This window comes from Haliotis asinina, chromosome 16, assembly GCF_037392515.1.
Source record: "Haliotis asinina isolate JCU_RB_2024 chromosome 16, JCU_Hal_asi_v2, whole genome shotgun sequence".
Classification (NCBI taxonomy): Eukaryota; Metazoa; Mollusca; class Gastropoda; order Lepetellida; family Haliotidae; genus Haliotis; species Haliotis asinina.
In genome coordinates, this window is record NC_090295.1 from 22,399,980 (window position 1) to 22,427,069 (window position 27,090).

The 27,090-nt window shown below is 41.7% G+C and overlaps 3 protein-coding genes across 3 annotated transcripts; 1 reads left to right on the forward strand and 2 right to left on the reverse strand.

The window, feature by feature from the left end:
- Window positions 1-1,888: 1,888 nt before the first annotated feature.
- LOC137267698 (polypeptide N-acetylgalactosaminyltransferase 5-like) lies at window positions 1,889-3,502 on the reverse strand. Its single transcript, XM_067802163.1, has one exon. It carries the CDS (start codon window positions 3,500-3,502, stop codon window positions 1,889-1,891), a length of 1,614 nt encoding a protein of 537 aa, XP_067658264.1.
- A 2,974-nt stretch (window positions 3,503-6,476) lies between these two features.
- Window positions 6,477-8,186, forward strand: LOC137267699 (polypeptide N-acetylgalactosaminyltransferase 5-like). Its single transcript, XM_067802164.1, has one exon. It carries the CDS (start codon window positions 6,477-6,479, stop codon window positions 8,184-8,186), a length of 1,710 nt encoding a protein of 569 aa, XP_067658265.1.
- Window positions 8,187-14,453: 6,267 nt separating this feature from the next.
- LOC137267700 (uncharacterized) lies at window positions 14,454-26,971 on the reverse strand. Its single transcript, XM_067802165.1, has 11 exons — window positions 26,795-26,971; window positions 26,041-26,203; window positions 24,850-25,065; window positions 23,958-24,300; window positions 22,757-23,079; window positions 20,769-21,061; window positions 19,553-19,690; window positions 18,552-18,650; window positions 17,247-17,338; window positions 16,369-16,519; window positions 14,454-14,494 (listed from the first exon to the last, which is right to left on the reverse strand). Exons 1-11 carry the CDS (start codon window positions 26,961-26,963, stop codon window positions 14,454-14,456), a joined length of 2,028 nt encoding a protein of 675 aa, XP_067658266.1. The 5' UTR covers window positions 26,964-26,971.
- Window positions 26,972-27,090: the final 119 nt, after the last annotated feature.

Below are 27,090 nucleotides of genomic sequence, written 5' to 3' on the forward strand. Positions count from 1 at the left end.
CTAATCCGGATCTTCAGGGGTTTTACACTAAATGTTTCATGGGTAGAATATGTGGGTGGATCGATGCTCGCAATGTCAGTCACTGGCTTGTCTGGTCCAGACACGATTAATTATAGACCGCTGTCATATAGATCGAAAAAGCATTGTCTCGGCGATAAGCAACAGTCACTACTGCAGATATGAATTGATACCCCACTGTGCGACCCATATCTTTTGAGATAATGTGTAAAGCACTCCCGTATGCGAGGTAATGTTCGAATGTTTGGACCAAAATTGAGAAATTTGACCTGGTTTTCTGTGATCCTGTAATATCAGTATGAGTGCTATTTCCTTTCCCCCCTTGCTTCGCCATTTTCCTTTCTGAGAAAGCAGGATTTGGTGGTCATGTAAATGATTTGGTTGCCAAATGTAATCGTATCGCAGATCGATGGTCTTGCTGTCAGTCCATAGTCTGAGCCAGACTTGATAATATACAAAACGCCGTCATATAGCTGGAATATTGCTGAATACAAACAACAAACAGGTTGTTTTCTTTGATAATATGAGGCTGGTTACTCGCAGACGTTGACGTTTGACGTTAACGTTTGAGGCTTGCCTGATTGTTTCTGAATTATCTTACCCCCCTCAGCCACCGCGACTTCCGCAAAGTGTAATCCCAAATATGACATTTGATGATTTTCTAAATGGCATTGTTTGTTTACAAAACGACTCCAATGCTTGCAAGTAAGTGTTTTCTCGTCTGATCTTGCTGACTTGCTTTGGAGATTGTACGTGCGCTTTTCGACGTTTTTCAAATAAAAGAAATATTAACAGCTTCGAGTTTCAAAACAGCATTATATATATTCAAGCGAGTTCAGACTTAAATATATATATTTATCAAACGTACAAACCAGCAATAATCAGGTTGTGTACCTCCCGAATGCATGGTACATAAAACAATAGACAATGCCCTATCCATGTCACTGTTCCCATCTGTAAACCGTAATTCCTATGTTTAGACGAATATTACTTTACATTCTATACATTTATAAATTAGTCTCCCAGGACCCCGCAGAGCTCTAGCAGAGGAATGGAAGCTTCTTTATGAGCTTGATAAGCTTTTTTAAGGAGCATGAGAACAAGGTACGTTTGTTTACATAACGGCACCTTTGTTTCCAGGTGGATATTTTCTCGTGGGATCTTGCTGACTTGCTTTGGACATTGCTTAAGCTATGAACGGTGTAAGATCCAAATACACACACGTGCGTTTGTTTACATAACGGCCTCTACTTTTCCAACTGAATCTGTTCTCGTCGCGGACTTGTGGACATGCTTTGGGGATTTTACATGAGCTTTCCGATGTTATTAAATAACGTGATTATGAATATCTATTATTATGAATATACGCATATTTTGTATACATGTTGGGGATGTATTACAGATGAAACAAAATGCTACTCAGGACGAGGAAAACCCCACATACACACATTTGGAAATATAAGACGCACAGCTTGTAATAACACATGAAGATATGTTTTATCAAATCATCAACATTATCATTGTTGTTTAAAACAGGTTAATTTAGTTTAAAGCAACAAACTGAGAGTACTTCACAACTGTCAAGTACTTTTTAAAAAAATACAGAAGGGAGAAAGCGTTCTTGTTTAAGGTAACTCTGATGTTCATACACAAATATGAAATCCTCCTAGAGAGCTCAAATCTGCATTAGGTTAGCCCCGGAAACACGAGTCTTTTCTTTTCTGTCTGTTCTTTTGAAATGGTGACATTTGACATTACAATGTTAAGCATGATAAAAAACAAACAAAGAAAACCCCCAAAACTACTTTCCCCAGTTTGTCTACCTTCTTGTACTTCTTGTACTGGGAATTTCAATCAGCAGTGTCAGTGGTCAAGAAATCCAAGGTTTCGTATTTTTCTTCCATGTCCACAGTTGTAGTAAAGATCGAGAATTGTGGCATTTCTCCAAGACAAGAGCAGACTTATTTTTGGTAACACTAATACAATATCCATGAGATTGGAGCAGCAAGTGACCATCCAGACTGACCACGTGCCACTCCTGGTTGCCTCTCTGACCGTTACAGTTCCGCATCACAACGTTCCTTCGATATCCTGAATCTAAACACTGTCCTCCTGTTCTAATCTCATGATGTTTTGTGAAATCCCACAGCTGATTTCCTTGCCCATGGCAAGAATACAACAAAATGTCCACGGAATCCCTATTCTTTTTGCCTCCTGAGTCGAGGCAGTGGGAAGAAACCACCACATTTCGTATGGGCCCTGTGTAAATACCGTTTCCTGGGATGAACTGATCGGGATAAACATGTGTCAAATAAAACTCAAATTGATGACATTGCAGCGAATCTCTGAGAGCTATCCTATCCGAAATGTCGCCATAATCAACGATGCTACCGTCGTAATTGTCTGTAAAATATTTGTATTTGTCCAACCATACATTGGACACTCGAGCAATGTTTCTTTTGTACCTGATGTCACTTTCCTTCGATGGTCGATGAGGATGGTACATGTGCGCCACATTTGAACAGGGAATAATCTCCAGTCCACCTCCACAGAGCCATGTCTTGACAGATAACTCGGTATTCTCCCCGCCCCAGATTTCCAAACCAGGATCAAACATTCCAATTTTCTTGAACCAATTCCTACTGACGGCAAAGACACATCCAACCATAGCTGGAGATCGAACTGGGTCAGTCTCCCGTTTTCTCGTCTTCCACTCCACTTCTGACATGACGGACCAGGTGAAAAAAAGATTGGGGAAGGTGAGAACAGGTATTCCCAGACTCTTTCTCTGCCCCCATCTGATTATTTGAAAGCTTTCAGAATTTACTCCGTGAAGGTTAGGGGTAGTTATAATACTCTGATTTTGGGCAATCCTTGTCACCATTGGTTCCAGCCAGCCAGGAAAACATTCCCAATGTGCGTCCATGAACACTGCTACAGGAGCAGTAGACTGTTCAAAACCAACCATCCGTGCTCTTATCAAGCCCTGTCTGGACTCAGCTCGCAGTAGCTGCATCTTGCTGAATCGGGAGACATACTCCTCCAACGGTTCCTTCAGAACCTTGTCTGTAGATGCATCGTCCACTAAGATGATCTCCTTGATGAGATGAGGCGGGGTATTGTCCATGATGCTGTGGATAGTCCGAAGCAGGACTGACCAGTGCTCGTTGTGGAAGATAATGACCACACTGGTTTCAGGGAGGTTGAGGTCTGTGTACAGCGAGTGGCATCCTTTAAGACGGATATCAGGCAGAGATCTGTGGAGAGGTATGAGACTGCTGATGTAACTGGAGTACTCCATCTGCTCGAAACTCCTTTGAAACTTCTTGGCTTCGTCTTTGGGAAGTTTCGTGACATTTAATATCAATCCTGTACCATTGACCCCTGGATCCATCAGGTCCATTTGGGCAAACACGAGTTTCACATTGGGATCGTCGGGATGGTGAAGACGTGCCAAAGGATCTGATAATTCCCGAGTTAACATATTGTGATTCGCCCCTATTCTGTACATTACAGTGACTATGACACTTATTAATAAACAGGTAAGGATGGTTCGTCGTCTTCTTGGACGTGCGCATGGTAAGGCCATGGTGCACACGCATCCCAACCAATGAATCTTTCGCAACTCACACTGTAATAATCAAAGGCATTGCGCGCTTTTGAATCCACACACGTGTCATGACCAGCCTTCGGCCTGAGATATCGAAATGTTAACGGGCATAACTATTGATCTTTTTCATGCTGCACAACTGAAAGACATTTATGAGTATTAGAAATACACCAAACATATTAAGACAATACATACTGAACACTGGGAATATTTTACCAAAAAATGAACAGCAAATGTACGCAAGTTTCAAAACTAAAAGCTCATGGTAAAGTAACAAACAGCCAGACGCGTTTCTTTCACTGTTAAGTATATCGTGGTATTTCTCTCACTATGTATTAAAACAGCCACAAAGTTGTTCAAGTGATAAGTTATACTTGCCATGTAAAGTGTTTGTTGCATGTCTGGAAGGTGGGGTGGGGTGATCTCTGAAAATAATCCGCTGATAACTATTTCAGTCCTCGAAAACGCAAATCTGATACTCCCATGTCACCTCAAAATAAAACTACATGAGAATCGGGTGTCTGCAAAGTGCTAACTGGTAGACTGTCATGGTTGGTCGCTGAGCGAGTGATGGGGGAAGGGAGGTAGGTAGGGAAGGAGGGAAGGCGAGAGAGGGCGGGCGAGTGAGTCTAGTTTTACGTTGCTTTTAGCAACATTTCAGGAATATCACGGAGGGGACTCCAGAAATGGGTTTCACACGTTGTATTCATGTGAGGAACCGGACCTGGGTCTTTGGCGTGACAGAGCATTTAGCACAAGGCTGTGTAAATATGCTTGAAACACTATAGCTGCCCAACCGCCCCATGAAACTCATTACATATAGCATATTGTTTTCAGATTGTCAGGTATTAACATGTTTCATTTCCACTGAATGCTGCACAGCCTATTGCAGTGAAAACGTGCCGATGAATTTCACTCTAAACGAACACTTTAAATCAAATAAAGTGAAATTAATATTGCGAATCCTCATCATTTGACCTTGCCAACTGATCCTTTAAATCTCAGATTTTTATTCACCTTTGGATAAAAGTTGTTTAACAAGCTATGATAGGTTCGAACCGCTGTTACTGGTTTGTATTACAAAGGGACAAGTGCAGTAGATGACACAGTGAAACAAATGCATGTGCAGAACGCGACGAGCCTTAACTTAGACCAACCTTTCTTGTTCTCGGTGTTTCGTTTAATGTGCATATCCTTTATACAAACAAGTAAAGCGATGTGACACTATGATCGTTTGTTAAACAACTTTTCTCCTAAGTTGAATAAAATTCTGAGATTTAAATGATCAATTAGCAAGTTAAAATTATGAAGATTCGCAATCTTAATTTCACTTTATTCGATTTACTATTTTGTTTAAAGTGAAATTCATCGGCACGTTTTCACTGCAAACAGACTATAATTAAGGCCATAGCGTTGACAACATTGGGCAACAACATGTGACGCAATTGAATTCGTAAGACCTCTTTGTACCATTGTATGTCAGCGTTAACTCTCTCTTTTGCACCTGTTAACGATTTACTGTGATTTCGTTCAATGGGGATGCCTATTCGTGCTGATGCAAAAGTATTTTCGAATAATATTTAAATTATGAATATTTCATTTTGTAAAGAACGACACAATGTCTCTCACGTTTAGTCAATAAAATATTTAAAATTGCAACAGGTGCTTAACTTCAGGTACAGTGCCAAATCAGGTTCTCTTTTGGGTTGAGTCCCTCTCGGAATGAGAACCAACTCATTCAGAATGGGGCACCGAATCTCCAACACACAAAGCCTACGATCTTACCCACTCTACTCCCTTTTTTTCACAAAAATTTAAGAAAAATGAAAATCTGACAACTGTGTTGTTTAGAAAGTGTCATCCGACATACTTCACTTATGAGATTGTTTCACTTAGGAAAACAAACCCGGTACTGATTAACAGAAACGCTCCTCTAAAATCAGTTATTTCATGTCTTCAGGTGTTGATTCCTCGGGTTAGAGAATCTTACCTGATTGTGGGAACCAACAGAACCAAAGTCATTCCAACAACAACGGCTTCCAAATTATCTCCTGAGGACAAAATGTTGCATCTAATAACGCTGCTTTGCCCACTACTTCTGCGTTATAGCCAGTGAAGCCCCGGCTTTGAATTGATCGTCAGCAACGTATGATTTGCACAAGAGGCGAACGGCAAACAGGCTTTCTGACTTGGTTGTCACGTGATTATATTGATCACACTGCTGATCACTGAATTATGTGGTCCAGACTCGAATATTTAAAGACCGCCTCCAAGTAGCTGGAATTTGTTGAGTTAAACAAACACGCTAACAAACAAACTGAGTTTGAGGGTGTAAAATAAACCGTGCAACCGAAACCAATTGGTTGCATTTGGTTTGAAGTGTGCGTGAAAAAAGGTATACTCTCGAATCATTAGAAAACGAAACTTTTCATAAAGACGTTCAGGGTTACGAGGGGAATCAAAGAGAAAGTGCGAAAATAAGAAAAATTAGGACAAGTCATCCATGTACATAAATTGTCTGTTGTTGAGTGGCTGACCGAATTAGCACTTTAAAGTTTGAATTACTTTTCTTATGACATTTAATATGATAGTGTATTCCAAGAGTAAAATATTTTATTGTTTGTGTACTAGTAAATATACTCTGGTTCACAAACATAAGTGACAGCTGCTTGGGAGGACGTGGAACATGAAGGTTTTGTATTCAGTAAACTCTGAATTTCTCACGTATAAATATGTCACCAATACTTGTGTAATGGAAAACATAGTCTGGTCCACAAACATCAATGACAGCTGCGCTGGAGGATGTGTTTTAGTTCTTTCACTAAATACTTAATTTCTCACGACAAAGATGCGGAAGAAGGTTTCAGTGCTATTTGTCCTGTTACTTTTGACGCTCACCTGTAACTATATCTGGGTTGCAAGAACAGCTTTTAAACGAAATGCCTTTGCAAGTACATTTGTCGAAAACTATCACCGCGTTGATTTCCCTGATATTCCGAATATTACACTTGTGTATTCTATGTTGGGGTTACAACATCCAGGAGTCAACGGCACTGCGGTGGTAGTAGATGTAGAGAAGTTGCCCAAAGGTGAAGCTGAGAGATTCAAGAGGAGTATTAAAGAGAGGGAGTATTCCAGTTACATCAGCAGTCTCATACCTCTCCACAGATCTCTGCCTGATATCCGTCTTAAAGAATGTCACTCTCTGTACACAGACCTCAATCTCCCTGAAACCAGTGTGGTCATTATATTCCACAACGAGCACTGGTCAGTCCTGCTTCGGACTATCCACAGCATCATGGACAATACCCCGCCTCATCTCATCAAGGAGATCATCTTAGTGGACGATGCATCTACAGACAAGGTTCTGAAGGAACCGTTAGAGGAGTATGTCTCCCGATTCAGCAAGGTGCAGCTACTGCGAGTTGAGTCCAGACAGGGCTTGATAAGAGCACGGATGATTGGTTTTGAACAGTCTACTGCTCCTGTAGCAGTGTTCATGGACGCACATTGTGAATGTTTTCCTGGCTGGCTGGAACCAATGGTGACAAGAATTGCTGAAAATGATTCGATAGTCACTACTCCTTTGATTCACGGTGTTAACCCATGGAACTTCGGTATTGACCTGACAAAGGATATCCGATTGCAGTGGGTGTCTTTCCCAGAACTACGATTTGCATGGATGAGGGTTCCACAGCGAGAACAAAATAGACGGAAACGACCAACAGACACCTACCATTCTCCTGCAATGGTAGGATGCGTATTTGCTGTCAGTCAAAGATGGTTTCGGAAGCTGGGACAATATGACCCCGGCCTGGAGGTGTGGGGTGCGGAGAACACGGAACTCTCCCTAAAAACCTGGATGTGCGGGGGAGGGCTGGAGTTAGTCCCCTGCTCCAATGTTGGCCACATGTATCATCCACATAAATACTACGACACCAATCCGCCTTTCTTCAGTCGAAACATTGCCAGAATCGCCAACGTCTGGGTGGACAGCTACAACATCTTCGCCCGCAACTTCGACGGCAGTTTGGCTGATATCGGCGACATCTCTGACAGGGTTAAGCTTCGACAGGATCTGCGCTGTCATTCCTTTAAATGGTACCTTACCAATGTCAGCCCTGAGTCTTACATTGTTGGAGATGGGATATATACTGGCGAGGTGCGAAATGTTGGCTTGAGAACGTTTTGCATTGATGACGCTCATGGGAGTAAGAAGTTGGAATCACCCATTGCTTTACTTCCGTGCCACGGGAAGCTAGGGAACCAACTATGGGACTACACAGAACTCAGGGAAATCAAGAACTATATGTTTTGTTTCCAGGAAGCTACGGGACCTGTTGCCATAGCAATATGTGACGAAGATCAGATGAAGCAGAAGTGGCGTTATGATCCATCTGCTGATGGACATGGTCCAGTTGTGTCGGCCAGTGGCCTCTGCCTAAGTGTGGACACCACCCAAATGATTGTTATCACCGAGACATGTAATAACACCGCTGTCCAGTTGTGGCGGTGGGGAAAGAGACGCGAACCCCGTACATGGAAACTGGAAAACTAAGTTTGAGTTGAGGAGCGAGGTGACTGGGGTCATAGTACCTGTAAAGACGTGCGTATAATCGACGACCCGATTGTGAACAAGGTGTTGAAGATGTATTTATTCAGGGATGTTGGCAGATCATGCTTGCATTAGCAGTCCGCATCCAGATTTGCTTTATATTTGCTGATTCACAATGAAAAGACGAAGACAACAGAACCTGTCAGTCATATCCTTACCTGTTTGTTTAGGGCCTAGAGGGCATTGCATAAAAGGCTGTGTTAGGGAAGGGGACTTCAGATCACCGTTACACTAAGATCGTTTGTGCAGAATGTGAGTACCAAAGTATTGTTAGACACGTATTAGATGATCCTGCGCACTAAACGCATTTGTGACAAGGGAGGCGGTACAACGAATTGGGCGAGTACACTTGGCTGCTACCGGTAGCTTGACGACACGTGCAATACATGCTAAACGTGACATGAAATCAACACCGCATATTCCTTCGAATGATAAGACTGCAATTTCAGGCATAAGATACTGATATTCCACGTTAACCTTTAGTTAAGACGAAGACAAATGTATGATTGGGGCATTGACAAGCATTTTAGATATTCAACAATTTTGTTTAAAAAAACCCAGGAAACTGTCATTTGCTTTGTGAAATGGATCGGTGGTCCTAAACATATTTGCTCAGTATATTGTGTTGATTCAATTCGTTGGGATTGTACTTGTTCCCAAATCGAGTGTGCTATAACAATTCATGCGTGAAACGCACGGGGAAAATGAACTTCTCGATATTTATCAGACAACCTGTCTCCCTCTTGTTTCAAGTGGATCGTTCTGTGGGGTGTTCCCAAGTGTGCAAATTGGGGTCATTTGTCAGGTCGTGGATCATCTTATATGTGTTTACCAGTAAGTGTTGACTTCTTTTTTTGTTTTAATGTGAGGTACATATTAGCAATTTTATGAAAAATATTAGACCTGGAGGACAGATGGACATCTGCGAACTGTTTCTAGAACAACTGGTCGTCAGGGCCAAGCTAGGTGTTATTGTGTATTATTGTTTGGACGGATCTTCAATTTCGACAGCAGAAAAGGCGTTTAACGAGGCACCTTTTACGCAGCAAACAATAACATATGATGAATATATCACTATAATTTCTATAGATACCCTGGAGAGACGGAAAACAAAAATCAAACGCTGAATTTGCTCTCATTAGCCTCCTCCATGAAACACGGAGTTCCCGCGAGACGTTTCACTATATTTCCACTCCTTCAAATGTCATTAATGAATATGTTGGTCCGATAATTCGCCACGTCTGTCAAAAAACTGCAGTAGATGAACACACATTTTGATATCTCTGAATTCAAACAATATAGATTTTAAAAGCAATAGCAATATATCTGAAAAAACATAGTCAAAGTCTGAAAACAAATCGAAGCTAAACATACTTTTTAAAAAACATAAACAAAAAACAAACAAAAATAAACAACACCCTCATCCCCAACCCCCATAAAAACAAACAAAAAACCCCCCAAAACCCAACCAAACAAACAAAAAAGCAAAACAAAAATGCAAAACATAACAAAAACAGCCAACCAATTCAACCAAACCAAAAAGTTCAGGACTATGTCAATTTTCTATTTTAATGAATATATAGATTGGTCCTTAAGATTTTGTTGCTGAGTATATTAATACTTCGATTTGTTTTCGGACATTGAAGATTTTTATAGATATTTTATATTACATATTATATGGATAATATCAGGGAACTATTAAATACTTTGGGACGATCCTTTACTTGTTTGTTGGGTATATTTTGTTAACACCAACACACAGATATAACTGTTATTGTTCTACTGGCCTCACAACTAACACTACCGAATAAAATCTATCACCCCACGCCACCCTCTTAAAATTATTCATTTGGGGTAGGAAATCTGAGAGCACAAGCAAGTGAATTAATGGGAAGGTACCTTTGATGGTGACGATATTTTATTTTGACATGAAAAATATTTTTCAAACAGAAGCGATGGAGTACGTTGCCAACCTTTGCTCACTTCGCTCGCATATAAGAAGACTGGTCATTTTCTCTATGCTGCGCAACCCATTTGCGTTACAGTTTGCCTGTGGGACAAGACATCTTGAGGGCACTTTAAAACCTGGAATTTGCGTCTAATTTATTGATGAACACAATTTCCAATACACTCATAAATCAACTCGGAAAATACATAATTATGTTTGAATATTTGAAGAATGGAAGACATGCAGTGATGGCGTGAGTGAGTGTGTTTAGTTTTAATCCGCACTCATCAATATTACAGCTATATGGCGGTAGTCTGTAAATAATCGAGTCTGGACCAGACAATCAAGTGATCAACAACATGAGCAGCGATCAGAGCAATTGGGAACCGATGACATGTGTCAACCAAGTCAGCGAGCCTGACCATCCGATCCCGTTAGTCCCAAGCATAGTCGCCTTTTATGGCAAGCATTGGTTGCTGAAGGCCTATTCTACCCCGGACCTTCACTGATGCCGTTTGTGTTTTATGCAACGTTTCAACGATTATAGAGAGAAATACAGTTGTGTCATTGTGTTCCTGGCATGCATGTTCATGCACGGCAATGGAATCCTGAACTGGAAATATTTACCATGTATACATGTGTTTCCTATGTGAATTTCAACTAATGTATATGTTGTACTCCGATAGCAATACTGTAGTCAAGGCGTGAGTGAGTATTGTTTTACGTCTCCATTAGCAATATTCCAGCAACATCACGGCGGGGACACTAGAATGAGGCTTCACACATTGCACCAATGTTGGGAGTCGAACCCGGGCCTTTGGCGTGACGAGCAAACGCTTTAACCACAAGTCTACAACACCGCTCCTCATCGTTAGGAAGCAACCATTCCTGCAGCTAAGAAAAGGAGCAAGTGATGACAAATATGTTATGAAGTGATGCATTAACCTTGACGATATTCATCAGCTATGGGTGAGTGGATGGTAACAATAAAATGAGAAAGAACTACAAATAAACAATAGATATTTTATTTCACATAACAATGAACTTGCACACAGTGTTCAACATACAGCTTAAATACTAAATAGAACTAGCTGGGGTCTTACAAAACCAGAACAATCTTATGGAGGGCTGTGGGATCTGAACTCACAATCACAGGATTCTTGCACGTCCAAGGGAGGCAACTATGCGCAGTACCGTCTTACATTACCAATCAATGACTAAAGTTTATATTATAGTTTGACTTCCGCCCGACCCCATCATCACCCCATTTCTAATAAAGAATACAGATTCTAAGAAGGCTCACATTTCTAACCATAGCTGACAAAGTCGGGACGTCATAATTTAAGAAGATGAAACCATTTCTGTTCACGACACTATTCCAACAGTTCATATTAAGTGATGTACTTAAGGTTTGTTTGTTCTTTTTGCCAGGAAGAAGGCATGTTCAAATAGCATTATACAATTTCAGCGTCACACATGACACACACGTGGATTTACAATATTTTTTCACACACACGAATAGAAATGAAAACTATCTGTATGAGATTGTTAGACAATGACTTGTACAGACGTTGGCATATTTCACTTTTAACATACGAGCCAGGATTTCAGAGCAGAAAGACACTTTTGTTCAACTGTGCCAGTATTTGTTGATAAACTTACTTTCACGTGCAACTGCAACACTGCCCTCCCTAAGATAGTTGAAGCTATGGAAAAGACGCGACCCGAGACGGGAACCTCGCGTCCTGCTCCACCTAGACCATGCGAGTCCTCACAAGACAAGGACTGTTACGGAGTATGTAGACAGCCAAGGAATGGCCCTTGTGCCTCATAGTCCAGATCTAGAAGTGTGAGTTCTGGGTCTTTCCCAGTACTGAAAGAATGACTGGCTGGCAAGAAACCTTCACGGATACAAGATCTTTCCAAGCCGTGATTTCAGAACTCCCAGCCATGCCAAACGACGAAACCCGTAATGCCTTTAATAAGTGGCTCGACCGCCTCAAATTATGCATAGTGCTTCGAGGGAATGTGAAAATTTCAACTTTATATGTTAATGCAGTATGTCTTTACACTCTTATTGCCATTACTTCTTGGACATCCCTTCATGTATTTATTCAAGTGATAAATGAATATACAGATGTAACAGTGATCGTCACAAAACATATTTGCTTCTATTCTATATAATAGAATCTCAGCTAGAAAAACACAATTTTAGATTACAAGAAACAAAACAACACCAAGATTGCCTCCATTGTCATTTTTGTGATATCCTCCACACGTTCTTCCAACGCTTACAATACCTGCATCATATCAAGGTATATCATATGTCATGTAATGTCGTGTCAAACCCAGTCCAGTCATGTCATATATACACTTGGACAAAGGTTAAGCAACACCAAAAGTTTCATTATTTTATTACTACGACGGATTTTTTAAAACAAAATATGTGATTTTGGCAAAGGTGGTCTTTCGTAGATTTATAATCGCAAGATAGAGATGATCAAGCATGGAAACCGTACATTTGCAGAACTCCGTTCACTGACACCCATTGAATGTGAAAAGTCCACTTCAACGTCGGGAACTTCGATCGCAGCGTACTCCGTGTTCACTATGATAGATCAGAAGTAGCTGATTTTTTTCAGGGCAAGACGTCGCCTGTCTAATGCCGAACGATGGCAGAATATTGGACTTAGAGATAGCGGAATGTCCATGCGAGCCACTGATAGAAGAACAGGTCGTCACCACTCGATAATAAGCCGTTTAATTGACAAACGAATGATATGAGGGATCGCCCAAGTTCTTAGAGACCCCAGAAATCATCTGTAATGGAGGACAGAAGACGCTTGAGGATCGTTAAACGAAACCCCTTCGCAAATTCAATACAATTAAGGGACCAGTGGTACAGTAATCAGGGACCGTCTACGAGGATTGCTAGACCGCGTCTGAGAGCAGCAAGTTTCAAGGCTAGAAAACCAATAAAACGGCCTGAACTAACTCGTCGGCACATGCGTGAACGCTTGGGGTGGTGTCTTGTCAAATCCAACTGGAATTTGTTACACTGGAGACGGATACACTGGACAGATGAGTGCAGGGTGCTTTTGCGGATGGTAGATGGCAGAGTGCTAGTCTGGAGACATCATAACGCGAGATTTGCCGCTAGAAACATCCAGACAACTCTAGCCTGTGGAGGGGGATCAGTCATGGGGTAGTGTATCCTGCGACTGCAAATTGCCTCTTGTGACAGTCAGAGGAAACAAACGTTATCTTACGTCCAGTTGTTATTCCTCATTTTGATAACCACCCTCTGCGTACAAGGCCTGTCGATGGACGACAACACTGGACCATACAGAGTCAGAGCAGTAACCGAGTTATTAAGACAGGGAGCCATAGCCCCGCGGCCAGCATGTTGTCCAGATTTGGGCCCGATCTAGAACGTTTTGGACATTTTGCATTAGGACAATCAGGAACTGTGACACCACCCACCCACATACACACACATACATATATGTATTTAAGGAGAAAGCGCGAAATACTCGCATACCTTCATCTCAGACGCTAGTATTATTCAAGCAATATCATGGCAGGGGACACCAGAGCTGAATTTCACACATCGAACTCATGTTGGGAATCAAACCCAAAACGCACGAGAGCTTTATCTACTGCCTGCCTAAGGGTATGACCAACATTGTTCAATAATGAACAAATGTACCAACAAATGCATGCGGTTTGGCAGGGTCCGAAACTCGCAAAACATTCAGTCAGACCACAGAGCTGGGTAGATGTATAACTTGCCCGTCCACAAGATCTCTTCATATACATATCTGAATTCTAACCCGGTGAACTTGGGAATCTAGTAGTCCAAGTTGAAAATAACCCGAAGCGGGCGGTCTGGCAGGCAGGTATTGCAAACGCTGGTTTGAGTCAATTCATGATAGCTGCAGCTGTGAACTCAAAAGACGTTGCATAAATCCACTATATTTATGCAAACAATTTTTTTCAAAATCTGATGACGTCGGTCCTGTTTTTCACCAGTATCCACATACGGATGTGCGGAATCGAACAAAAAATCTTGGAAGATACGAGTGAACGATAATGATTGAGTATTGTATCGTTTTGTTCAACAAAATGCCAACGGCGGCACAAAACCAGCATGGGTTTGTGCTTGTACCTCTTGCCATATCTGTGTGAGGCCAAATGAAGTCATGCACAGTCCCTGGACCCAACAATTGTGCTGTCGAGGATGGTATTCTCAGGACGCCGTGTTACATAATTATAACCGCTTTTCCTCGCACTGGCATATCATCTGTCAAAAACAAAACAAAACATGTGACAGATATAGTTTGCTTTACATTCCAACAACGCTACAACAACACATCAAAATATGGTATTGAAATTTACCCTTTTGAGCATGTGTGTGTGTGTGCGTGTGCGTGTGTGCGTGTGCGCGTATGTGTGCGTGTGAGTGCTAGGAAAACAATTCTTCACCAGTATTTTTGTCATGTGGGAAATACTAACCGTGTACTAGAACTAGTATTTGCCAAGATTGTTTCATTATTTATTTTTTATCGGTCATTGTTTTCAACCTGGTAGCGGGTTCATAAGGTTTGAAATATTCTGATCAAATGCAATTATTGTACGGATCTTTTGACCGTCAGGTTAAAAATTCAAGAACCTCAAGAACAAATTCGAAGCGGCAATTGGCACGAACCAAAACTCTCGAATCACTGAAAAGGTACAGTGAAGATTCCATTTACATGTTTATATGTTATTCATTGCGTATACTTTTAACGTACACGATTTTGAGACGCTGGGTGATGTTGTTTTGGCAGCAAGGCTTCAGTGTTGTTCCCATACATGTTCTTTACCTGTGGGGATACAAATTACAGGTATAAGCATCCCATCCTATGATGGTAACTATTAGCAGCTAGAGAGATGTACACTGGAACATCCTATTGACAATCTGCCGGTCCCATTGAAAGTCGGTGTATTAAGAATGACAGTGAAATATACCGTAAACTACATTTATACCGAACTTACGAATAAAACTTCGGCTATAACGAACTAAACACTCTGATCCCTCTGAATTCCTTATAACCACATTCTTACTGCATTTTCGGTAATAAGTGAGTGAGTGAGTATAGCTTTACGACGTCTTTAGCATAATTCCAGCAGTATCACGGCGGGGGATACCAGAAACGGGCTTCACATATAGTTCCTATTTAGAGAATTGAACCCGGGTCTTCGGCGAGACGAGCGAACGATTTAACCACTGGCCTACCCCATCGCCCCTTTACGGTAACAAGCGTATATTTGCTCAGAGATTTGACAAAGAAGGCGTTTATTAGAACCAAGAACAAAAGGTGACTATTTTGGGGCGATCTAACATTAAGGCAATAAGCGGTTGTCCAGACATAAAAAAATCTTTCGCTCATAATAAAAAAAGAAAAACGTATACCCTCATGTTGATTTATTTCCCTGCATATTTATTTAATCTATCTGATGTGTTGGTGTGAAATCTGCTTGTATATTTATGCTGTTAGGTGTTTAGGGGTGAAAGTTGCATGCATATTTAACCTGGTGTTTTGGATGTGAACACTGAGTGTACATTTCACCTGCTTGTTGCGCATACTCGCATGGATGGTCATGCAACCAGTGTGTGAAATAACCACTGTCCCGTTAGCCCGTGGCTGGTAAAAATCCAGTCGGGTCAGTAAATCTCCAAGTCACTGGCCCGGCTAGTTAGTGAATTTTCACGGGATCATATAGAGATAAAAAATCATGCGAGATTATAGCCTGATCGATGATGGTATTTCAACTTTTGGTAATCTTTTGCTTAGTGTCTACATTCAAATTTCGAGCAAATGAATTATTTTGTGGGCTGGTAAAGCTAGCCAGACTGACTTATTTCGCACACTGCATACAACACTGACAAATAACAGTGTTAATCTATCCTTTTAGACACATCCCAGTTTCCTTTGCGCCGTTGGTCTGCCGAAGGTGATGCTCATCGTTACTATTTCATTTAGCTATTGTCAACATCCTTATGCCATTTCCCAGACCTTGTAGTTTGTCTGTAAACCTGGATAGTTGGTCTGAGTTTACTACCATGTCATAATGGCTTGAATCAAAATTGCTTACCCAGCCAGTTTCCCCGTGCAAAGAGCTCCCTTAACTCACCATCGTGATGCATCCGTTCTTCGCTGGCACTAGACTCGGATGTAGAAACCTTCCCGGGGGAGCTAGGGGTACGCATTGCCATCCCTTCTCTTCTTAGCAGCCAGTAAGTGTGTACATAGCCTTTGAAGAACATCTGCAGCTCTCGATCTCGCTGTCAAACGGAATTTTCAGTTGATGAAAACGCACACACGTACGCACGTACGCACGTGCACACACACGCACATACATACCATGATATGATATGCATAGCAATGCTATATACGTTTGTGCATAAAAAACTCATTTTATCAACATCTGCATAAAACAAACAAAAAATTCTCACTTTTGTGCATCAACAAGAACTGTCGAAAGCTAGTATGTGTGTAATTATTTCTATGAACAGAATACAGCGGTTTCAGTAGCACAACATTGATAGATAACCTACGGTACACCAGTCAATATTCATTCGACATATGAGCAAAGTTTACATTCTGAAAACCCGTGAAGATCACGGTTAGCAACTGATCATTAGTAATCCATACTTGTCGTAAGAGCTGGCTAACGGGATCGGGTGGTCAGTCTCTCTGACTTGGGTTGACACATGTCATCGTATCCCATTTGAGTAGATATATGATCATACTGTTGATCACTGGATTGTCTGGTCTGGACTCGATTATTTACAGCTGGCAGCCATATGGTTGGGATATTACTGAGTGCGGCGTAAAACTCAATTCACTCGCTCACTCATTATATTTTGACCTGTGAAAGATCTGACGGGATGAGATTTGTTCACTGAGATTTTCAAAAACTGAGAATGCTCACTTTTAAGTGAAAATATTTTAAAACAGACTTTGGACATCCATATATCTTATGATTTGATATGATTAAGCTTGACGTACCCTCGCCATGTCGTCTCCGCGTTCTTCAAGTCGGAAGCCTTCTCTTCCCGAAAGAGCGTCATAAGTTGTCTGGCTGAGGTGGATGCGACTCGCTACAGAAATGACACGAAATGAAACGAAAAAAAAATGCCTTCCAAAAATGCCCTGTCATTTTGCCTGAGCTACATGCTGTTTTAGTGAGTGGGTGATCGAGTGAGGGAATTCGTGAGTGCGTAAGTGAGTAAAGCTAATAAATCATTCTTCAGTTATTAGAATTATTTTTATTTGTAGGGCATCAGCCCATGTACAATACAATTTCGTGGAATAGGCGTAACTGAACAAAGTAATTTAATTAAATGGCTAAAGAGCGTCTTTGATATAATTAAAACAATTTACAAGGGTATATCTACAATTACTAATTAATATACTATGATATTTAGCGACTAAATTTAACTGTCTATTTACAGGGACATATCTGTCTCTAGTTACACAGTACACAGTTCTAGTAAGCAGTACATTCAAGAGCTACGATATTTACTGAATTATATCAAACTTCCTCTGCAAACCTCTAACAGTGTCATCAAATAAATTAGGATCATGTTAACAAGATCAACAATAGCAATAAATCCATAAAATCTGAGTCAATACAGATGCCCCTAAGACCCGAATTTTGTAACATACCTTGAAAACATCGCAAAAAGAAAAGGACTTTGACATAACCTTGTCGCACACTACTCACAAGTTCGAAGTAATCGCCGATCGACGAATGACTGAGATGAACAGAAGCTAAAATCTTAGAATACATATTTCTCAAAACTGAAAATAATGTACAACGAATGTTTTGTTCATAAAGCGAATACCACAAGGACTAAAAACAACCTGCAGCTTTCGAAGGATATAGCTAATAAAAACACTGTACAGAAAAAAATATTATCTATCGTAGTTTAACCTTTACGAAATATTGCTTGAGCCTCTGGAAACTTAAAAACTGAGTATATACCATATTTTGGGGGATTCTTCTAGGAACAGTAGGGTACGGATTAACTTTGTATGGTTCTATATATACATGTACATCGTATATAAAATAAAATAAAATAAAATAAAATAAAATAAAATAAAATAAAATAAAATAAAATAAAATAAAATAAAATAAAATAAAATGTTGCCTGAGCTAAATGCTGTTTCAGTGAGTGAGTGATTTAGTATAGAGAACACAATAACAACGAAACGTCGTATTTGGCATTATTCCATATTTTGGTGATTTCCCTGGCAACGGTAGCGTAATGATCAACTGCATATGGCTACACAATTTGCCTTTATACTTACGTTTACCCAAGGATTCCATTTTTGCTGCAATGCTGACCGTTTCCCCAAAGAGACAATATCGGGGCATCTTCGTCCCCACGACTCCAGCTACTACAGAACCTGCAAAGGAGAGTGAGTGCGTGAGTGCGTGAGTGCGTGAGTGCGTGAATGCGTGAGTGTGTGAGTGTGTGCGTGAATATAGCTATAAGCCGCTCTAGCAATATGACAGTGGGGAACACCAGATATGGGCTTTACACGTTGTATCCATGAGGAGAATGGAAGCCGGGTGGTCAGGATGACGAGCCCAACGCTTTAGTCATAGTTAAAGGTTATGTGATTTAGATTTCATTCCAGTTGCGTAGATCGATGCTCATGATGCCATCCAGTGGATTACCAGGCATTAGGTAAAAGAAACAATGTACAAATTTAAAAGTGGCACTTACACACCTAGGTTCATTCTCTTTCTACGAACCTCTGTTTTAAAAACGGCCATATTTCGCGGTTCTCATAAAAACCCCTAGCGGCAAAAAATGGCAGCAGATTTATCTCCCTTTTTTCTGTCCAACCAGAATGTGTTACATCGGCCTAGATTCAACTTGACAAATGCAAGCAATGTGGAGAAACAAATATGACATGACTGAGTTCTGTCTAGAAGAAACATTTGAGTATCGCGCTCAAGAGGTTCTAGTTTTCACGATGCATCCGGAAACTACCGAGATCTTGCGAACGATCACTTTTGAAACAAGGTCGCTGATTCCACTACTAAATCTGATTGCCTCCAATCACGAGTCGTGAACACTCGCACCATGAAAGGGTCGTATTAGAACAGAGGTTACGTAGGAAGATATGACAAGTAACCACTGTGGGGAGAGAATAACCCAGGTTCGCTTTCACAAAACGATCTTAAAGCTAAGACTTCGACTCGAGTATGGTAGATGCGACAACCGTTGCGCTATGGACGCTCCGAGAAATAGGACCCTGGGCATCTTGACGCCTTTCACTCTAATACGAATCTGACAAACCTGTATGACATCCAATCCGGAGCTTGAACTTGGTACCAGGAAGATGGGGTATCTCCAGGCGGTTGATGTTGCCAAGGAGATCAAGTGCCATGGTGCCTATTTCAACTGCATGGCGTTGTGCGTTCGGCTTTGGTATGCCTAGAGGTAAGGAATCCGTTGTTAAATGAGCAGGCGATGGCCACATTAATACGCGCACACAACTAGTTACGGGTACGGCAGCGCGCAGTAAAACTTGGACAAAATACTGCGATTAGACGTGACCCAGTCCACCTAGCTGTGAATGGATACCTCGATAGGATGAGAGAGTCATGTTAACTCGGTTAGCCTAGTGGCTGCAAAAGTTGGATGATCCTCAGGGACTTGAGATGTACAATATCGTGTGCCGCTGAGACTAATATCCAATGATCGAGCAAAAACAAAGAGAATGCATGAAGGATGGACTAGAACGTAATATAAATGCCCATATAATAATATAATAATATTATTATTATTATTTAACGAGGATTAATTTTGAGCAGCATCACGGTGGCGAACTCCAAGAATTATCATTTTGTACCAGTTTGGAGAGTCGAACATGATTTTGGTTCATGGTGGTAATGCAGTTTAACCAAGAGGCTGCCACGTCGTCCCTGAAGTTTGAGTGAGATTGTAGGGCATACCTTGACATCAAGATGGGCATGAATCGGTGAAATACAAAAACAATGTATTGATATCCTGATATATAATAAATTTGGGCGAAAGCAGACCTAGAAGGCCAATCTTACATAAATCTAATAAAGTGGTGACACTGAAATTGGTGCAAGAAAATACGAATGTACTGTAGCTCACCTGCATATTTTGAGTGAGTGAGCGAGTTCAGTTTTACACCGCCTTAAGCTATATTCCAGCAATATCACGGCGGAGGACATCAGAAATAGGATTCACACATTGTACCCATGTTAAGAATCAAACCCGGATCTTCGGGGTGATGAAAGAACGCTTTTATAACTTGGCCACCCCAACGTCCCTCGTTTACTACGAACAAACAGGCCAGGGCATAAACGACCTTTGAGAGATAAGCTTTCTTTCGGAGAAAACATTTGCACAGTAACTAATAACATATATTCTGTCACAAACAAAATTACAGCTAAAAAAGTCTGTCCCTAAGTATGTTATCGACCTGATCTGAACCGGAAACATCCCTGACACTGAAAGGTAAACAAGAGAGACAACTCGCCTGAAACCACCATGTAAGCGTCTCCAATGGTCTCCACCTTGTAGACGTCGTACTGAGCGATCCTGTCGTCGAAGCAGGAGTAGAGGCCGTTGAGCATCTGCACTACCTGTACAGGTGAGCTGCGTGCAGAGATCTGAGTGAAGCCTTGGATGTCGGAGAAGAAGATGGTGGCCTCGGTGTAGTTCTCGGCGCTGACTTCTTCGTTGCTTTTAAGCAACTCTGCCACCGACTTGGGAAGCATCTGGCACAACAGCGTGTCCGTCCTTTTCTTCTCCTTATTCAAAGCTTTGGTTCTGCGAAATGACGAAATACCTCTTTGATAAAATCAGGCGCGTAGCAAGCCAATATCTTTTCGTGTAAGCCGATTTTCTTGTAAGCTTTTAATTTCGATTGTACTCAGGACTTACCCAACCTTTTCAGCAACAATCATGATGGTAACTATGCCCCTGAAAATAGTATTGCGTCTCCGTCCGAGTGCGTTAACGCCGAACTCAACAATACGGTGAGGAAATAATGGGGCCTGGGCCAAACAATCCAGTGATTGGCATTATGAACATTTCTGCTTGCTGCTGTACACTCATCTACGAAGTCAGCCTGTCAATTCTAGACCTGCGTCGCCGTAAAACGGTGACGGTGCTACAACGGTGATGGTAGGATGCGATGTCAAGGACCACGTTACACAGCTGCAACGGTGACTGTAGGATGTGACGTCAAGGACCACGTTACACAGCTACAATGGTGACGGTAGGATGCGATGTCAAGGACCACGTTACACAGCTGCAACGGTGACGGTAGGATGTGTTGTCAAATACCACGTTACACAGCTACAACGGTGATGGCAGGATGCATTGTCAAGGGCCACGTTATACAGCTACAACGGTGACGGTAGGATGCGATGTCAAGGACCACGTTACACAGCTGCAACGGTGACGGTAGGATGTGATGTCAAGGGCCACGTTACACAGCTACAACGGTGATGGCAGGATGCATTGTCAAGGACCACGTTATGCAGCCTTAACGGTGATGGTAGGGTGCGATGTCAAGGGCCACGTTATACAGCTACAACGGTGACTGTAGGATGTGATGTCAAGGACCACGTTACACAGCTACAATGGTGACGGTAGGATGCGATGTCAAGGACCACGTTACACAGCTGCAACGGTGACGGTAGGATGTGATGTCAAGGACCACGTTACACAGCTACAACGGTGATGGCAGGATGCATTGTCAAGGACCACGCTATGCAGCCTTAACGGTGATGGTAGGGTGCGATGTCAAGGGCCACGTTATACAGCTACAACTGTGACTGTAGGATGTGATGTCAAGGACCACGTTACATCTTACAACAGCAACAATGGGGTAGGGATGCGATGTCAAGGACCAGGTTATACAGCTACAACGGTGAGGGTGGGGAGCGATCGCATGGACCACGTCAGGACCATGCTGTACGAGGTGTAAAACAGAGGCGAAAGAAACAGAACCACATTGTCTGACTATTTATTTGAAAAAAAAAAGTGAATTTTTTTTTTCCCAAAAACGTTCTTTCCCAAAACATATTTTGTTATTTTCTTCAGAAAATAATGATCGCTGACAGGAGAACTTATACAGCTTAGAAAGCCTGTCTACGCACAGGGGTTCGAGTCTCTGTTTGGACAATAATTCATAAAAATATAACTCTAAATTTTTACAATCATATATTTTTATATGTTACGATTAGCATATATTTCAAATTTGAACATAAAGTATGTGTGAGTGTAGAATTAGAATTGTCTCAAAAAATCATTTCTTAAATGATTCAAATTTAAAATAAATGCTAATCATAACATATGAAAACAATATACGATTCTAAAGATCTGGATTTTTTAAAATTATTGTCCAAACAGATATTCGAACCTCTGCGTCTCTAAATTATACTTTTGGTTCCATTTGATATTCAAATTTAAATTAAAATAGATTTTTTAATTAGGTTTATAACGCAAGTTACTGACCTCGCAGCAAGCGTTATGGAGTATTTCTGGATTTCGTCCGTGAGGGAGTACACAGCGTAGATGATGATGGCTGAGACAACGAAGACGCAGACAAAGACGATGGAGATTGCTACCATCTTCTGCAAATTGGTTGCCTGCCTCTCGTCCAGCATCTGGGTGATCTCCACAGCCAGTTCCTGCTGTGTCTCGAGCAGCAAATCCATGTAGATCGTCATGTTGTTGAACCACCACTGCGCCATCTTGACAGATCCTCTTCCTTCAAGGTCGTTTCTTCTTATCTCTGCTCTCATCCGTCCCAAAACTCCCAAAAGCATTTTGTTTCCCTGCAATATCATTTTAATAAGAAACATCTGCACGGACTGGGGTAGCTGAAGACCCGGGTTCGATTCCCCACACGGGTAGAATATGTCAAGCCCATTTCTATTGTCGCTATTGAGAATTAAAATGAAGAACAAATAGCACACGTGAATACTCAATTCCATGTAAAGTGAGTCAGTGAGTTTAGTTTTTCGCTGCTATTAGCAATGTTCCAGCACTATCACGGAGGAGGACGTGGTTTTCATATATTGTCCCCATTGGGGAATCGAACTCGTGATGAGCGACGCTTTAACCACTAGACTGCTCCATCGCCCCCATTTAGAAAGTGGTCAAATGTAGCATGATACGTGATTATACTTTCTCAGAAAAAGTACAGACACTTGTACTTTTATTAGGCCAATCCGGGATTCGAAACAGCACTCTAGAAGTCAGGCACCTTAACACCAGCACACAATGTCAGCCATCTAACCCCATTCGGCCATCCTCGATTCCACAAAAGAAAGGAAGACGGAAAACCGATAGTTTAAATCACATACTTTGTGTAACGATCTGACAAGTGTAAATTGGCACGGCGTCAAACTCGAGCTTGACGTCTGAAATGTTGTCGAACTAGTTCAGAAACAACCAGTCGTAATCAACAAAAATGTCACGAAAATTTGACACATGTTTGACGTGTGAAAGCGCGCGTTTCAAAATTTCAACATGTGTTGTTAAACTGTAATTTATCGTGTTAAGGCCGCTCAAGACAAGCAAAATAACATTTTGTTGACATTCGCCATTATATCCAAAGCTAAACATTCCACTGGAAAATAAAGGTGTGCTTAATTAAGTTTTCTGTCCATATCTCACAAATAACACAAATCTCAGCAAAACCATGACTTACATTCACGTTTTCATCATACAGAGCATGAACCAAATCCGAGTATCGCCTCGCTGACAGGAAGGTAGCATTCGTTACATCCTGGCTCTCAGAAAACCAGAGATACACATCCTGGGAGGGGAAGGTTCCCGTTGCGTAGAAAATAGTTCCCAGAGCCCGCTCAAGTCCCATGTATTCTTTCGCGATGATAACTTCCTGGTAGGCCACAAGACTCCTCCAGATGGACCCTGACTGGTCCTCCGTGACGGCATCGTACAACCACGTGATGAACACACGGATGAGGGTGGTGTACATCTGTAGTTCCATGGTAACGGTTTGGTTCAGTGTGTCCAGCTCATACCGATGTCTGCCAAGAAAGAATAGCGTCAGATGAACGTGCATATCACTCTTGATAAAACGTCCTCGAATATCCAGTTCCATTTTTGTTACATCTGACTTTTTCCACCAAGTGAGAGAATTTAGTTTTGTGCCGCTTTGAGCAATACTCCGGCAATGGAGGAAACACCTGAAATGGGCTTCACTCGATGTACCCGTGTGGGTTTCGAGGAAAAAAAGAGTTTGAGTTCGCTCATTGACCTCGTCCGACAAAAGGCGAAATCAATTCTGCCATAGGTAAGAAAAGAAAATTTAGAAATAATATATCTTAATAATATGCTCGAATGAGTGAGTATATTTTCACGCCGCTCTAAGCAGTATCCCGGCGGTCACAAACTTAATGTGAGTGAGTGAGATTGGTTGAACGCCGCTTTTAGCAATATTCCAGCAATATCATAGCGGAGGACACCAGAAATGGGCTTCACACAGTGTACCCATGTGGAGAATCGAACCCGGGTGGTCGGAATGACGAACCCTCGCCACCACCCAATATAAGCATAATAACCATAGAAGGAGGGACCTGTTCAGGTAGGAGAGAAACTTGTCCTTGGACTGGAACTCCGTCCTGGTCAGCGTGGGGCCGGTTGTCCAGAACGTCAGCTTCTCCAACGACCGGTCAGTCTCCGGATACCGTTGCAGCAGCAAAGTCTTCGTCTTCTCCTCAATGGAACTCAGGTAGAGGGCGCTCATGTCTCGCTCTTCCTGGAGGTAGTGAATGACGCTTCCAAGCTCGACGCTGAGGGTTAACAGAAGATGTTAAAGGTAATCATCGAACGGTAATTAAAAACGGTGCTTAATCCCCGAGAGAGGCCAGCAATTTTAACGCTTTGACATATACTCTTCAAAAAAAGTTAGAGAACTTCATTTTTAATTTACGACTGAAAAATTGGGAGGTATATCGGAGTCAATCAATATTGATATGATCGTAATGAATGTTTTGAGAGTGCATCATCACTTGAACTTCCTTTTGGCCATGTATATTTATTTATTTACTTTGTATGGTTTTGGTGTCTTCACAGTAATCGCTCTTGAAAGATTATTGGTGTGTGACGTAAATATGTGTTTGTACGATTTTCATTGTCAAACAAAAAGACCGGCTAGAACATTACTTGAAGTCTTAAATCTTTGTTGGGCAAACATGAATACATGACACGTTTTATGGACAACGGAGTTTGAAACGCCATAGTAAGAAGAAAAAAAGCAGTTGTTATATATGAAACGTGCCATGCATGGACACTGGACCTAAAACGAATTCTCTGCATAAATTTCTGTGTTAGTTCTTTTCATAAAATGTTTGTATTTGCAACAGAAAATCTGAAACGCCAAATTTTGATATGCGTGACCGAGTGAGTTGAGTTTCACGCCGCTTTCAACAACAGTCCAGCAATATCACGGGGGGCACACCAGAAATGAGCTGAACACATTGTTCCCATGTGGGGAATCGAACCCTGGTCTTCAGCGCGACAAGTGGAGGCCGTCACTACTATACTACCCTACCGTCCAATTTTATTTATATTTTATAGTTTATATATATATGTATAGTGTGTGTGTGTGTGAGAGAGAGAGACAGACAGACAGAGAGAGAGAGAGAGAGAGAGAGAGAGAGAGAAAGTAAAATAGCCTTTAACAATGTTGACGTTTCTGACTGGGAATACGTATTGGGAGTTTCTGCTGTTTCATTTTCCATTTCAGATGTATGCAATACAAGTACCTGTAGAGGAGTGTTGCCCGGATGTCAGACGACTGGACGTAGTTGGTGAAGGTGGCGAAGAAAGTGTTGGCTGTCAGGCCGGTGAGCACAGCCACGGGGATCATCACTATGGACACCATCTTGACCAACTGTTTTCTTTTCCCGGAGGAGGTTATCGGGTTGCCTTTCAAACATGGTGAGAGGGCGAGTTTTACGGCACTTCAGATAATATTTCGGGGTATCAGGTTATTAAGGGAGAAATAAGCCAGAGGACATAAGTGAGTAAAGTTTTACGACGTTTTCAGCAATACCCCTGCACCATCACGTCGGGGGACACCAGAATGAGCTAGGCACATTGTACCCACTTGGGGAATCAACTCGATTCCTTGGCGTGACGAGCAAACGCTTAACACTAACCTACAGCCCCGAGAAAAACACGAAAGAAATACATGTTTACCTTCGTTCAAAAGAATCATGGCCGACGCGAACTCAGGTAAGACAATCAGTTGCCCAAAGTGACGCCTCTGCACAGCGATTTGGGTAAACTTTGACTGGGGCCAACAAAACTTCACTGATGTCCCCACCCCTCTTTTAAAAAAAATGAAATCTAGATTATCTTTGCTGTGAGACGTGGGTAACGCCTTAACCATGCACTGACTTTACACAAACTTTGGTCTGAAATTGGAAAGAGTGACGAGCGAACGTTATAACCACTGGGCTGCCCCACCACCCGTTCACAGGTAAAAGTAAATAGGATAGCATAGAGCTGTTGTACCTCTACAAAACTCTTCACATCTGTTCCTTGGGGGATGGAGCTTGAGAAGGTCACGTACGGCAAGGTCAAGCTGAGAAGGGGTCAAGGACGTGTTGGAGGACGACACGGACTGGCGATTCTCTGTTGACGTCTTTGGTTCTACACGTCGACGTTTCAGTAGCCAGGACATCTTGAATGTCAGCTGAAACTGTAGGTGAGTACAACAGCGAAGAACGACAAAACTACACTTAAGCAGGACTGTAACGATGTCTCGAACTATCGATATATTGGAATTCGTAGGTCTACGATAGCAATCA

Coding starts and splice junctions, on each gene's coding strand:
- LOC137267700 (XM_067802165.1), bottom strand. CDS start 26,963: ATGTCCTGGCTACTGAAACGTCGACGTGTAGAACCAAAGACGTCAACA. Junction 25,066..26,040: donor CGGGCAACACTCCTCTACAG/GTACTTGTATTG, acceptor GTTAACCCTCAG/CGTCGAGCTTGGAAGCGTCA. Junction 21,062..22,756: donor TCCATAACGCTTGCTGCGAG/GTCAGTAACTTG, acceptor GTCATTTCGCAG/AACCAAAGCTTTGAATAAGG.
- LOC137267699 (XM_067802164.1), top strand. CDS start 6,477: ATGCGGAAGAAGGTTTCAGTGCTATTTGTCCTGTTACTTTTGACGCTC.
- LOC137267698 (XM_067802163.1), bottom strand. CDS start 3,502: ATGTTAACTCGGGAATTATCAGATCCTTTGGCACGTCTTCACCATCCC.